Genomic DNA, 15,162 nt, shown 5'->3' with positions numbered 1-15,162 from the left:
TGTTTTACTTATTCTAACATCAATTTCCATATTTAATTGCCATTAATGCTCGGCTTAATAGTCAAGACGAAATGTCGTTCCTCAGAGTGGCACTTACCCCCTGCCTTTCTTGGAAGCAATAGATCTTCAATAGCCTCCTTAGCTTCCAAAATTTTAACTTGGCATCCTTTGCGCTGAGATCGTTACTTTAATCTATTCAGCTATTAAATATGTAGAAATATGTTACTTGATTGTTATTTGTAAAACATTTGTAAAAAAACAAAATAAAAAATAGTGAAAAAGAGCCTTAAGAGACTTGCTCATGCTCGTAATGAGCATGGACAAGTCATGGTTAGTTGACTGTGATTCTTAAAATGCATGCTGAGTTTTAAAATTCTGTAACAATGTTTTGTTTGTCCTCTTGTTTCTCGTCTAGATTTTGTTTCTGTTGTGCCAGCTGTAATCGATGTCATTCTTTTCAGATACAATATGATCCGAAGACTGTAATTATAGTAATCGTATCATTATAAAAAAAAAGCAAATTGTCATTTGGAATCAAAATGTGAGTAAATATTCACTGTGACTACTGACAATAATTTCCAATTAGTAAGTAATTGTGGTGGTTTAATTATTTCTGTTTCCAGTAATCCACAATTTGTCCATCCAGTTTGTGAATGAGAAATTAAACCTTTCAGGATCTGCTAGTGGGTTACACGCAGCAATTAAAGGTGGTACTGATATTCTCTGAAAATATATAATTCTCTTCATCAAGGACGTCACAATCTGAAAAACAAACAGTTTAATTCATAAACAGTGAGAATATTGCTTAATTTTGTGTAATATAATGTTCAAAACATTTTTTTTCAACTTTCACCAAAAACGTGAACGGGAAAATTATTTGGAATTTATCTACCGGTTATGCTTTTGATCGCTTTGTGTAAGGACAAATGAAATATATACAGTATATACATGGAGAGAGAGAGAGAGAGAGAGAGAGAGAGAGAGAGAGAGAGAGAGAGAGAGGGCAAAAACAGAGTATGAGTCGTTCACCAAGAGTTTCTACGTATGCCTAGGCAACTCTATCTGCCAAATGATGGCACTGTAAAGCAGTTAGAAATTTAATTTCATTTTCAATAATTTAATTTATATAATTTAAATTAAATTTTATATGTAATTTAAAGACATATAAAAGAAGTTTAAAATTTAAAAAAATACTTTTGAAATTAAAAATTAAATTTTAAACTTTAATTTGAAATATAATTTTATTTTGACATTTTAAATGAATTTAATTTCGTTTAGAGCTATAATTGAAATGTTTTAAAATATATTGACTTATAATTAAATACATAAGTATTTTAATTTCGATCAAAGTAATACATTTTAGTTAATTATATACTTATAATAATTTGAAATTTAGAATTTAAACATTATTCGAACACTTTCTTATTTCCTAAAGAGAAAGTACTGCATAGCTGGCCTGTTAAATTATTAGCTCTCCAACCAAAGGCTGCAGAGTCAAATCTCGCTGTCAAATCAAACCAATGATACTAATGTATTTGGTAAAAAAAAAAGCTCTTTTAGTATTCACTTTTAAAAGTTGTGGTCTGCGCCTCCCACTATTCCCTCACGTTGAGTGTATTTTTATGAAGCAACGTATCCTAATTCCTACTAGCATATTTATCTGCATTTATTTACCTGTCTGGTTGGCGGGTTAAATAAGTGTAACGTTTCCATTCTCTAAATAACAGACCATGGATTAAGAAGTCCCATGTGGCATAGATGCTGGTGAATGCTTGTAGGTAATTTTCATCACCGTAATGACTATCCTTTATACTGGCTATCCTTTAGTATACTAAGCAGTTGTACTAAGCTAAACTTAGTACCCACTGTACTAAGCAGTTGTCAATGCTCCGTGGATGGTTGTGGATTAAAAAGAAACTGTACACTTATTTTTATGTTCTTCAGTCTGTTTTACCAATTGTCGAATTAATTATTATTATTATTATTATTATTATTATTATTATTATTATTATTATTATTATTGCCACAGATCATAAAGTAGAATGGAACTCATAGAGGGAAGAATTCATTCACACAACCTTCACTCATTCTTCCACAGATAAACGATTAGAATCTCCTGCCGCTCTATGAAAAAAAATCTAGCTTCAATCCCTTTCTCGACTACATTCATTCTCAACATTTATGGATTACCCCTCATCCTCTCCCACCCTTCAAAAATCAAAAATTCCATCTATTTTTACCACCTATACCTTTTCCTCTATGAGCTTTGTACATGCATCCCCCTCCCCCGCTGTATTATCACCCTCCTTTCTCCTGTTTGCTAGTGTCTGCAGTCCATCAATCATCGATCTGCATTCACAGCCCGAATACCATCTTTAACACTCTCCATCCACCCTTTCCAATGTATTTGCATCACAACATCGCTACATGCACGACAACTCCAGCACATTTAAATCATTCTGCCAGTTGCATTCCAGATTACCCTTCCTATCTTTGCATCATCAGCAAATAGCTTTCCATCTGCTGTGAAATATTTTCTAATGTCATTAATGTAAAGACTAAATAATAACCACAAAGGAATAATCCCCGAGGCATATCACTGGTAACCTTTAATTTTGCATCACTGGCATTTCCCTTATACCAATCGTTAATTATATAAATTTCATATAATTACATAAATTATTTAAAATAATATATAATTAATAAGGCTACTACAACTCTAAACTTTTAAGTATAGCACAGATTTTAGACAATGTCGTGAATTTATAAAAAGTAAAATAAAATAAATCCGCTAACTCATTTGATTCCATGAATGGAGTAAAAGGAGCTCTTTTAGTCCTAACTTTTTGTAGACAGGTGGCAGGTCAGTCTTCATCCTTCAAGCCTTAAATTATAGTGAGCCCAAGAAGGCAGAGGTTTTTAACCAGTGTGGTGGCTGGAATAAGAAAAACCTCACTGTAGCCCATGTATGTCATAAGAGGCGGCTAAAATGGGTACTTAGGGAGGGTAATGGATGGCAGTGCTGTAACCAATGAAGTTTTAACTGAGGCTCGGCTATTGATGTTGTTCTCCTGCCATGATCAGAGCTTACAGCCTATATTACCCCATCCATACATTTTCTTTACAGATAACGGGGAATATGAAAAGCATTTTTGCTTCACCCAATCTAGCCAAAAAAACAAACAAAAGGTAGGCTTTTGAAGAAGAGGGAGACAGAGAGAGAGAGAGAGAGAGAGAGAGAGAGAGAGTACAGTAGAAACTCCAAATCGTATCCAAATCATCATAAATAAACACTATATAATAAACTCTTCAGATGCTTCTTTTGGATATTTACATTTTAAAGAATAGCACCGCAATAAAATGATTTTTTGAGGTGCTTTGTAACAGAAGTATCTTAATGTGGAATTTTCGGTTTGTTTTCATTTCATAAAACTTTAAAAATAACCAGAGTAGATTTGCTTGAGTTATAATAGTTGATTAAATTCTAAGATTAGTCATATATTAAAATTTATCAAATACAAAGAAAGATAATAATATTCACCTGCGGATGTTGACCTGCCAAGTTGTAGTATTCGCAAGGATCTTTGGACAGATCAAACAAACAAGGAGATTTTGTTAGGTCACAGTTTTCTCTAGCACTTTTTGGTACTGGGTCACATGCAATCATTGTCTTCTCGTGCCACTTAGTGTCCTTAGGAGGAAATGTTCTGCCCCTACTTAGGAGAATATCGCCTACTAGTGAACCATTTCTCCATACCCACTTACCGATATCTATGAAACCTGAAAGGGGAATATTGCTGTTCGGTAATTCATACCAATAGTCAAAGGGAAACCTATTCCAAGTGCCACTGATTAATTTATAATCCCCTTGTCTGAGAGCTGATACTCCATTAATTGGATCGATATTATACAACATTTCTTCTCTCGGTGACTTCCAGTCATTTCGAAGCGTTTCCCACATATTAAATCCGTCGATCTCACCTAGATCATCAAGGCTACCTCCTATACAAAATAATAATTTGAGACACATTAAAAATTATAATATTGTACAAATTCAGAATTACATTTAAGCAGCAAAGGGGTAAAGAGTTTACAAACCTGCTAAGTGGTATAACGTCGGCAACCAGTCTGTGATATGCATCAGCTGATTGGAAATTCTACCTTCCTGGTTTCCCAGTAAAGGACTCCAGATGGCAGCACTTCCTCTGACACCCCCTTCCCACAGAGTTAGTTTTCCTCCTCTCAGAGGCCAGTTAGAATTATAAGAATCGTAGAAATTGTCAACCGCTGCACCATTGTCGCTTGAGAAGATTACAACAGAGTTATCCAACAATCCTTCTTCATTTAGAGCTTCGAATATCTTGCCTACAGAGTCATCTAGAGCCGCCATCATTCCTAGAAAATATATTATTTAGTTCATTAATTGTGAATATATAACTGAATGATGAATGAAGAACATCCTTTTTAATGTGATTAAAAACGGTCCACTAAGTTCCTCCGTTCTACGCGAGAACGGAGGAACTTAGTGGAAATTATGTCCATGTGACATTAAGAATATGCTATAAGCACTAGACTTAAAGTAAGAAAAGTTAATTTGAATTCAATTTTTCATTAATTTGCATTATTTGTTTCGCATAAAATAAATTGTAATAATATCTGGGTGCTATATTACCAGCAACTGTTCTTCTTTTCACATCTTGTATATGAACAAATCTTTTCACATATTTCGCAGGAGCTTGAAGACGTTGGTAAGAGTTTCCAGTATGTGGAGCAATATGAGAAACGTAGAGAAATAATGGCTAAATAAAAATAAACATGACTTCAATTAAAATGTAAATTATTTGTACATATCCTTTATTTTATACAAAACAATATATTTATTAAGGCTCAAAAGGTAATCTTGGGTCATCTGTTATTTAAACTTCGTTAAATTTTATTATTTACCTAAGTTTGGTTTCATTTGAAGAGAATGGCATTAATAATTTGAACTTTGGGCAGCACTGGCGTTATCTGGGCAACCACATGTCCTCAAAATCTCAATATTATAAAGAATTTGTGAATAAGATTTCAACATTAACATATTTTTTTAACTTTACATTTTCAGAATGTTAGGAAATCTAACTTTCAACGAATAATAACAGAAACTAAACCCTTCGAAATATTAATAAAGGTGCTTATTTATTAAATAATGGAGTATGAATGCGTTAGACTAGCGAAACACAAAACTGTTATATACACCCTCTGTCCAAAAAGAAACCGAACTTTTCGAAAATAGAAGAAACTAGTGGCCCCACCTGTTGTATCTTTTTGTTGTCGAAGGCGGCAACCTTCATTAATGTTGTCTCAACTATTTATGACACATTTGTTTCATTAGAAGCCGAGTTATCGTGCTAAGAGTGACAGTGTGCTTTGACGAACGGTCAGAAAATGAGTTTCAAACAGAGAGCTGCGATTGACTTTTGTATTAAACTTAGCAAAAGTTTTACTGAAAAGAATCGAATGGTTCAAAAAGCATACGGTGATGAATGCTTATCCTGTACTCAAGTTTACGAGTGGTTTAAGCGATTTCAAAGTGGTCGTGAGACGCTTGAGGACGACGAAAAGCCGGGCCGTCCAAAAACTGGACTAAGCGAAGATAACATGCAAAAAGTGCATGATTTCATCAAAGAAAACTCGGAATCGTCCGTGAAATTGATTGATGATGAATAGCGGATTCCAAAATCAACTGTGCACAACATTGTGACCGAGAGTTTGGACCTTCGTAAACTGAATTTGTTCCCCACAAGTTGACCGACGAGCAAAAAATCTATCGAATTGAACACTGCAAGGACCTTATTAAAAATGCTCGTAAGGACTCAAACGTCATTGAAACGATCGTTAATGGTGCAGAAACGTGCTGTTTTGAGTATGAGCCCGACACAAAGCGCCAGAGTGCTGAGTGGGGACCCCCAGAAGAGGGGCATCCGAAAAAAAAGTCGCGTGGAGAAGTCAAACGTAAAGACAATGCTGATTTGTTTGTACGATTGCAAGGGCATTATCCACAAAGAATTCGTTCCGCCTGGTGAAATGGTCAATGGTGAGTCTTATCGAGAAGTTTTGAAGCGAATGATAGCGGGAATTCGTCGCGTACGTCATGAATATCGTAACGACCAACCGTTCGTCAAAACACACTGTCACCCTTGGCATTATAACTCGGCTTCTAATGAAACAAATATCATACAATTGAAACAACAATAATTAAGGTTCCCGCTTTCGACAACAGAAAGATACAACAGGTGTCGCCACTAGTTTCTTCTATTTTCTAAAAGTTCGGTTTCTTTTTGGACAGAGGGTGCATATTTCTCTCTAGCAGAATTCGTCATGCTTATTCTCGTTATTTAGCAAGATAATTTCGTTTCATAGGTTTCCTGTGTTACAGAAAGCTCACCTCAGATTTGTTGTGTCCTTGGATCAGGTCTACTGCCTTCTCTGTATACATGTCAGTTGCGTAATATCCTTGCATATTATCGACGTCACTTAATCCGTCATGCAAATCTCTTCCCCAGAAAGTCTGTAAGAGCAAAACTTATACTCTTTCAGTAGTCCGCCTATTTAAATAAACAAGATAAGTGAAGAGCAAAAAGATTTCACGTTTCCAGTTGAAATACAGGTAATTATATTTCGTTTAGGTTTTTCGCTTAAATAAGATATTTGTTCATTATTAACGTAACAATCACATCCTTGCTTTACACCTAATCTGAGAGGCACTTTTCAGTCTAGATTGTAGGAGTTATAAGTTCTGAAACATATTTTTTGTCCACTTATAAATTTAGACAAGTTTAGCATCGCACTACATTAGTTAATTAAGAAACTGAAAAAAAAATCAGATGTCCAGTACAACCTTGTAATCATATTTGATATTAAATGTTATTTCTTAAGTTTAAATTTCTGCAGTGCTTTAATTCTCTAACCAAAGTTAGAGAAGTATTTGTAGATTGTCTCATTCAGAATTATCATCCAGATGAGAATCGGGGATGAGAATCTCATTCTTTGGTAACGTTTCTACTGCCGGAAATTCGGTTTTTATTACCTGTAAACTGAAGAAAATCGACCTTAGAACGCACACTATTTTAGATAGTAATATATTGTGTTAGGGTTAGGACAACGAGATAGCGACATTTGTCTACCGTACTCTTTTCGCCGGTTGCCGTTTAAAATTAGTGACGGCCTTCGCCAGCATATCTCTGACTGGCTAACGGTAGAATTTGTATTCCCCCTCCACAAGTTAGATAGGCCAAAATACCCTCGCCTACTCCTAGTAGGATAAAAGCCATTAGCTGGTTTATGTATATAATACATATAAGTTGATATACGAATATTTTGCTCCATTTCACTATACACAACATTCTCGTATTTTTCTCTTAGACTTGCAACACTTGCAGGCGCAAACTTGACTTGTTTGTTTGCTTACTTGGGAAATGGAGTAAAAAACCAGGTTTAAAATAGCTTGGTATCTGATATCTGATAATTGAAAGGGTAAATCCCGTTTTATTTTATAGCAGGGTACGAAACTCGGGTCAAAATCCATCGACATCCATAGTTTAAAAAATAAAACGGGATTTACCATCTCTCTTTCAATTAACAGATTCGCCGGTAAAATAGCCTTTCGGCTTATTATCTTTGTAATTAACATTATTTAACAATATATAGTACATCACTTCGGCAATTTGATAGTAGAGGTATGTAAGTTTCGGTTCACTTAAAACCTTAATATTCCAGGTCTGCCTACTCACTGATGAGACCTCAAAAAAGGTTGAAACCGGTCTGGGTTATGACCTCTTCTCATAATGTAAAACAGTATATATACATCTCTTAGGAGTTGGGTTTTACATTATGAGAGAATATTAAAGTTAGTGACGGAGCTTGCTCCACATTTGCATGGAGTTGCCCTGGTGTTGTACTACCCAAGTGATCATTTACACTTGGTTCCGCCGATAGTTTTTTAGGCATTGAAACTATGGATGTCGATGGATTTCGAACCGAGTTTCGTACCCGGCTATAAAATAATACGGGATTTACCATCTCCCTTTCAATTAACAGATTCGCCGGTAAAATAGCCTTTCGGTTTATTATCTTTATAGCTTGGTATCTTTAACATATATATATATATATATATATATATATATATATATATATATATATATATATATATATATATATATATATATATATATATATATATATATATTCAACTTCAAGTATCACAGGCAAAGAATTATATAAAATAACAGAGACATGATAAAATTACATCAACAGATCTAGTATAAAACACAGTGGTACATTTCAAAACAGGAATGTGTGCTGGAGCTCCAAGTGAAGTTGACTACGCGCGTGAGCTGTCACGAGTGCACCAATAGTGAACAGTAGCAATGTGTGCGTCAGAAAGATTGTAGCGAAGAAAGATTCAAACCATATTAACTGTGGTTAATTTGGGATGAATCGAGCGATATTTCTCTAGATTCGATAATCTTTCTTTCTAGTTCATCATATCGATTGATCTGAGTGGAGAGTTTAATTTATGGATCTTTAGGAGTCCATATAATCTTGGGATTAGCGGATGAATCGACCTGAGTGAAAGACGGATGTTTCTTGGTAACTCTGAGATGGTTTTCAGTAAATTGTTGGTCCTATTGTGCAGTTCTTTTGTAGGGTCACTATTTAGTTCAGAGTAAGTGTCACTGTTTAGTAGTTCCAAAATTTTGTTATGGTAATCAGATTTGTTTAAGATGACAGTAGCATTCCCTTTGTCTGCAGGGAGAATAATGATGTCATTATTATTTATTACGTTTTTATAGCTGATCTTTCAGAATGAGAAATGTTGTCAGATGGCGGTCTTGCATGATTTATGGTGAATATAGCTTCCATACGAAGAAGGTCTGCCCCTTGCTTTGGTAATAAGGACTCTCCACTCAGACCAATCGTTGAAGGCATAAACTTCCCTAATTACAACCTATCTAAATACCTCGCATCCTTTTTAAAAAACCTATCTGGAACTTCCTTTACTCATATAAAAAATTCAGCTGATTTTGTGTCCAAAATCAAAGACATCAAACTCAACAAATCAGATTTAATGGCAAGTTTCGATATGGTTTCTCTCTTCACGAATGTACCTACTCAAGAAGTCCTTCATCTTCTCCAGAACAAACTATCCAAGAAATTCTTTTCCTTACTTTCTCACTGTGTAAATTCAGGATAATTCAAATACGAAAACAAGATTTACAAACAGAACTTAGGTTTGGCTATGGGAAGTCCGCTCTCTCTCTGATTCTTGTTGACATATTTCTTAAGGATTTTGAAGAAAAAGCAATTAATTCCTCGACTCTTAAACCCAAAATATGGTATCGTTATAAAGACGATGTATTCCTCATATGGGAACACGGGGTCTACAACCTCAATTTTTTTCTAGACCACCTCAACAAGTTTCATCAGAAAATCAATTTTACCTACGAATCTAACGAGTGTCTCCCCTTTCTGGACTTAAAACTTACGAGATGCGCTGAAAATATCAAAATCTACATATTTAGAAAACCCACACACAGAGACAGATACCTTCATGCTTCTTCCCGTCACTACCCTCCGCAAAAATTTGGTATTATTTGAACCCTGGCACATCGAGTCAGATCTTCACTAACAGATGAAACAGAAATTGAAATTAAACTCCATTTACTAAAAAGGACTTTTGTCAACAAATGTTTCTCTCTTAAAAGATTGATAAATTTTTCTCTTTCCATCGCTCAACTGCTATTGAAGATTCTTCTCCCCCAAGAGCTTTTATATCGTTGCCATACATCAGCTCTCTCTCCCCAAAACTAGCAAAAATTCTTAAGAAATTCAACATTAGAACTTGCTTCACTACGTTTCCAACACTTCGCTCCATACTAAGTAGACCTAAAGTGAAACATCGTCCTCTTCAGTATCCAAGAGTCTACAAGATTTTGTGTGAATGTGGCAAACCATATTGCCGCCAGACAGTCAAATTCGTCCTTTTACGTATGGAAGAACACCAAAGAGACATCTCCTACAATAGGACCAGGGCCAGCGCTCTCTCTCTAGCCACGTTCTCTTCTCTATCAACTCGGATGAAGGCCGCCAACACCTCGTAGACTGGCCCTAAACTTCTAATATCCATGTGTGTTATGATGAACTCGAAAGAAAGATTATCGAATCTAGAGAAATATCGCTCGATTCATCCCATATTAACAACAACCTTAGCTACAATCTTTCTGACGCACACATTGCCACTGTCCAGTATTGTGCACTCGTGACAGCTCACGCACGTAGTCAACTTCAATTGGAACTCCAGCAAGCATTCCTGTTTTAAAATGTACTATTGTCTTTTATACTAGATCTGTTGATGTAATTTTATCATGTCTCTGTTACTTTATATAATTCTTTGCCTGTGATACCTGAAGAAGTTGATTTATTCAACGAAATTAGTAGTATCTTAACATTAAAACTTTTCTTTTTCATATATATATATATATAGTAAATAGATGATGTTGTTTACCTGAACTTCGCCGTTATGTTTGCATATCTCCAAGTAGGTATGGTCATAATAATCATGAATTCCAGACCAAAGTCCAAAAAATGAATCAAAGCCTCTATAAGTTGGGGTAAACTCCTTCTTGTAAAATCCAAGATGCCACTGTAATTATAGCAATGAAAGTTCATCGGTTAATTGCAAATGTAACCGTTAGCTTTGAAATAATAAACTGACATTATTTCAAATGTTTTCTGAAATAGTATGAGCCATTAAATCACAGTAGCATGAGCGCTTCAAAGGTCTTTTTTTTTCAATTATGTAGAAGAACCATACTTGATAATCTCAATCATTCTAATCAATGAATTTTGACTTAATTGTTTAATGATTTTTAATAATTTTTCACTTAGTTAGGTCGCTAATGGTGTGATTTTTGAGACTATAGAAAAAGCTCTTTGGCTCCTAAGAAAAGGACCGCAACCAATAAGCCTTTTGTTTGAGATTTTCTAGAATCTGTTAATTTTTCTTTGTCTTTATATAAACTAGAAAAAAGAAAAAAGATTATCATAATACAAATTATATTCCATTATATTCATCCAACATATCTGAATTATTTTTTAAATTTTAAATTTCTGTTTCCTTATAGCCGGACATAATTGCATTTTATTCTGAAATTAATGGGGCAATATCTAAAACATCTAAAGGAAGTTTTACACAAAATATTTTTCTGGGCATCTGTTAAGACTATGTCTGGTTAACAGCATTGTGCAGTACCAAGCTCGCCGTTCGAGCTTGTATTAAAGTTTAAAATTCATATTGTTTGAAATCATATTTTTTTAAAAATTCATATTTTCAAAATTCTCCACTATCTTCATATATTTCTTCTTAAACTGTAACAATCCTCAGTGATTGTTTCACCTGCCATACATATAGAATCGTGTTTTTTATTTTAAATATTTTATAACCTTGTTCCGAATTAGCTTTGCCACGAGAGAAGGGTACGCAAGTGTTACTAAACTTTAAAACAGGAGAACTTGAATGTTTCGGAAACACTTCTGAGAGAGAATCATACATTCATACATTCAAAAAAAAAAAAAATTTTAAATGTGTTAAAAGAACCGGACTTATAAGTTAAATTTCTTGATTGGGCCTAGGCCAACGGTACCAACGGTCTATAGGTATAGAACGTTTTGTAGACAGGGTTTAAATAAATAAATAAAGAAGTAGTGTTAACTGAAGTTGTTAATTCTCAAAGTTCGTACATGGTTTTGACTCTGTTTAGATTAATGTCCACGTTTTTGACTACCAACTTCCGTACTACAGTTTGAAAATTAAATTGAAATTTGAAAATTAAATTGAAATTTCAATTTGAGTGCCAATCTGGGATAAGTATTAACTTCCCTATCCAAGCATAAATTAGATGCATAAAGCCAACATTTGGCCATAATCAGCCATTGGGCTTGATAGAACATTGTAAGTAACTGGGGGGCTACTTAAAATGCTGTTCTCTTCATAATAATAACACTAATAACTAAGTCAATATAATCTAATTTTTCAAACAGTTATTCATGTAAAATGTTTGTTATCTTGATTGAAACAGTGAGTTCTGCAGACAAGTTAGCAGTTATGGGTACGATCCTGAGGAATTGAAAAATCACAATGGTAAATCACATGAGAAGCTTTACTTGTGTCAGTACACAAAAACACTTATTTCTATTAAAAGAAGAAGAAGAAGAAGGGTATGCTTGTGTTCCAAACTACTGACATCTCAACATAAAAATTTTCCCCAAAAAATGCTCTAAGTGTCTTGTTAATGCAGAATAAAAAAAATTAAATATCGAGGATATTAAGCCTTAGTAAATCGGGATCAAAAATTGCTAAACTAGTATTACAGATTAAGGTTTTTCCTAAAGGAAAAACATCCATTAAAATACACTCACCCCACCCACCCCCCGCCACACACACACAGAGATAGAGAGAGAGAGAGATTTTTTCCCTAGTAAAAAAAACACAAGCATATGTCATTAATAATCACAGGTTATACGAGAATTGTTAATATTTCTTTCACCAGATGAATTTAAAGATCTGGATTTGAGCTAATTCTGTTGTATATATAAAAAAAAATCAGCTAACGCCTTTTTATTCCCGTATACGGGAGTAGGCGAGGCCATTTAGCCCTATCTAACTTTTGGAGACTGAGTGGGCAGTTCAATCTCCACTGGTACCAATCAGAGATAGATGGCCCAAGGCTATCACTAATTAAGCGGTACACAGTGAAGAGAGACGGCTCAAATGTGCCGCGATCTCGTGGTCCCTATCCCTAACACAATATATTTAATGTCTGAAATAATGTGGATTCTACGGTCGATTTTCTTGAGTTTCCGGGAGGAAAAACCCGCTTGCCCGTGCCAGAGATCGCCTAACTCGGGAATCGGTCGAAGAAAGGCTTAGAAAATGTTCTTCCAGTCAGCGACTATACTTGAACTTAAGTCTGACTTCAAGCGACCAAGCGCAGAGGACGCAAGCGCCACTTCCACTGAGCTACACAGGCCTCTCTGTTGTATATTATTATTATTATTATTATTATTATTATTATTATTATTATTATTATATAATTCTTCTTCTATTCTTCTATAATCTACTCTTTCGCCCTTCAATATACCCTGTTCCTCCTATGGGTTTAAATTCGGAAGAAGGCTAGTTCAGAAGCCTTAAGGTAGCAGCCATACCACTGAACCATTCCATCGTCAAGCTAGTCCCCTGACATGGAGAACATAATTCTACTTGCAAGCTGACAGAAAAAGATAATCGGATTGAATCTATGGGAAACGACCCTGGAATGGAAAAGGTAAAACAAAAATGGAAACGACAAAATATAATACACATAGCAAACTGGAATGTAAGAGGAATAGCATTATTAAATGAAAGAAATTTTACATAGCGGTAATCACTGAAACAAAAAAAAATTAAAAGGAACCATGAGAACCGAAAATTTTAATGTGATATACAGTGGAGTCGACAGAGACCAAAGAGCACAAGCAGGAGTCATGATTTGGATTCAAAACTCCCTTTCAAAACAGTTAAAACATTATAAATTATGTAATGAAAGAATAATAGAAGCCAGAATAAAAATAGATAGAGGCTATTTAACAATAATTGGTTTATATGCCCCAGAAGAAGGAAGAGAACAGGATAATATTGATTTTTATAATCAGCTACAAAACATATATAATAAAATAAATAAAAATGATTACGTAATTTTAGCAGGAGATTTAAATGCAAGAATTGGAAACACGAGAATTAATAACAATATAGGAATATGGAGAACATACCCTAAACAGGAATGGTAAAAAATTGATTGACTTTGTAGTTTATAATAACCTAAAAATAATGAATTCCTTCTATAAACATAAAGACATGCATAAATATACTTGGGCAGCAAGAGGATGGAAATCAATATTAGATTACTTTATATTAAATGAAAAGACATCAAAATTTTCACTAGATGTTAGAGTTCACAGAGGATATGAAATAAGCAGTGACCACTTCCTTGTTAAAATAAAATTAAGATTACCACCTAAATGGCTACAAGTAACAAGAACAGAAAGAAAAATTGAAACATTTGTTTATAAAACTAGACTATTGAATAATACAAATGTACAATGGCTATTTGAACAAAGAATTAACCAGTATCTAGATAAAATAAAACAAAATGAAGAAATAGAAATAGAATGGCTTAATATAAAAACGATACTAAATGCAGCAGCAAATGAAAGCTTAGGAAAGACCAAAAAATTCAATAAAAGAAAAAAACTGAAGATCTGGGATGATACAATCAAAGAAATAATCAAAAAGAAAAAAGAAGCCTATCACAAATGGTTAAGCAGTAAAAGATTAGAAGATGAAATAGAATATAAAAGAATAAGAGCCATAGCTAAAAGAGAAGTCAGAAAAAGACATAGAGAATCATGGAATAAATTTGTTTCTAATTTAGAACATGATTTATATAAAATAAGACCCAACGTATATAAGATTTTGAAACACTTAATGCAGATACCAAAGAAAACATAAAATTAAACACCGAATTGAAATTAGAAGAATTTCTAAATTACTACACAGAATTGTGGACACAAATATTTTAAAAATGACAACTGGCAAACAATTAACAAAAATAAAAAGGAAATAACTAAAGAAGAATTGGAAATCACCCTGAAAGAAACAAGAAATGGAAAATCACCTGGAGAAGATAAGCTAGGTTCAGAACTATACAAATACGCAGGAACAAGATTCAAAGAAAGACTCTTATTATTTTTAAATAAATTAATTCAACTGGTATCCCCGTAATAGAATGGTAAAAAGCAATTGTGATTCCTATCTTTAAAAAAGGTAATAGAAATGATCCTAAAAACTATAGAGGTATCAGTATACTAAATTCCTGTTACAAAATATATAGCAGAATCTTAAATAGCAAACTAATGAAATATTCCGAAAACTTTATTTTAGAAGTACAGAATGGATTTAGAAAAGGACAATCATGTATAGACCCGGCCTTTTGCCTAAAATTAATAATAGAGAAAAGAAGAGAATACAATTTAGAAACACATATTGCATTTATTGACTTTGAAAAAGCATTTGACAAAGTT

The 15,162-nt window shown here is 33.9% G+C and overlaps 1 protein-coding gene across 2 annotated transcripts in view; it reads right to left on the bottom strand.

The window, feature by feature from the left end:
• Positions 1-572: 572 nt before the first annotated feature.
• LOC150093647 (arylsulfatase B-like) overlaps positions 573-15,162 on the bottom strand; it is a 42,272-nt gene continuing 27,682 nt past the window's right edge. For both annotated transcript variants that reach the window (XM_090412914.1, XM_090412913.1), the window contains exons 5-10: positions 10,547-10,684; positions 6,428-6,550; positions 4,673-4,799; positions 4,099-4,395; positions 3,542-4,002; positions 573-762 (exon numbers count right to left, since the gene is read on the bottom strand). In XM_090412914.1, the coding sequence (XP_090269040.1) occupies positions 604-762; positions 3,542-4,002; positions 4,099-4,395; positions 4,673-4,799; positions 6,428-6,550; positions 10,547-10,684 (1,305 nt within the window). In that variant the 3' untranslated portion in view covers positions 573-603. The remainder of the gene's footprint in view (positions 763-3,541; positions 4,003-4,098; positions 4,396-4,672; positions 4,800-6,427; positions 6,551-10,546; positions 10,685-15,162) is intronic.

Source organism: Typopeltis vanoorti, chromosome 23 (genome assembly GCF_054136105.1).
Source record: "Typopeltis vanoorti isolate ZY-2024b chromosome 23, IOZ_Tvanoo_1.0, whole genome shotgun sequence".
NCBI lineage: Eukaryota > Metazoa > Arthropoda > Arachnida > Uropygi > Thelyphonidae > Typopeltis > Typopeltis vanoorti.
Note: the sequence above shows the minus strand (reverse complement) of the source record. Positions and strands in the feature narration are given on the sequence as shown.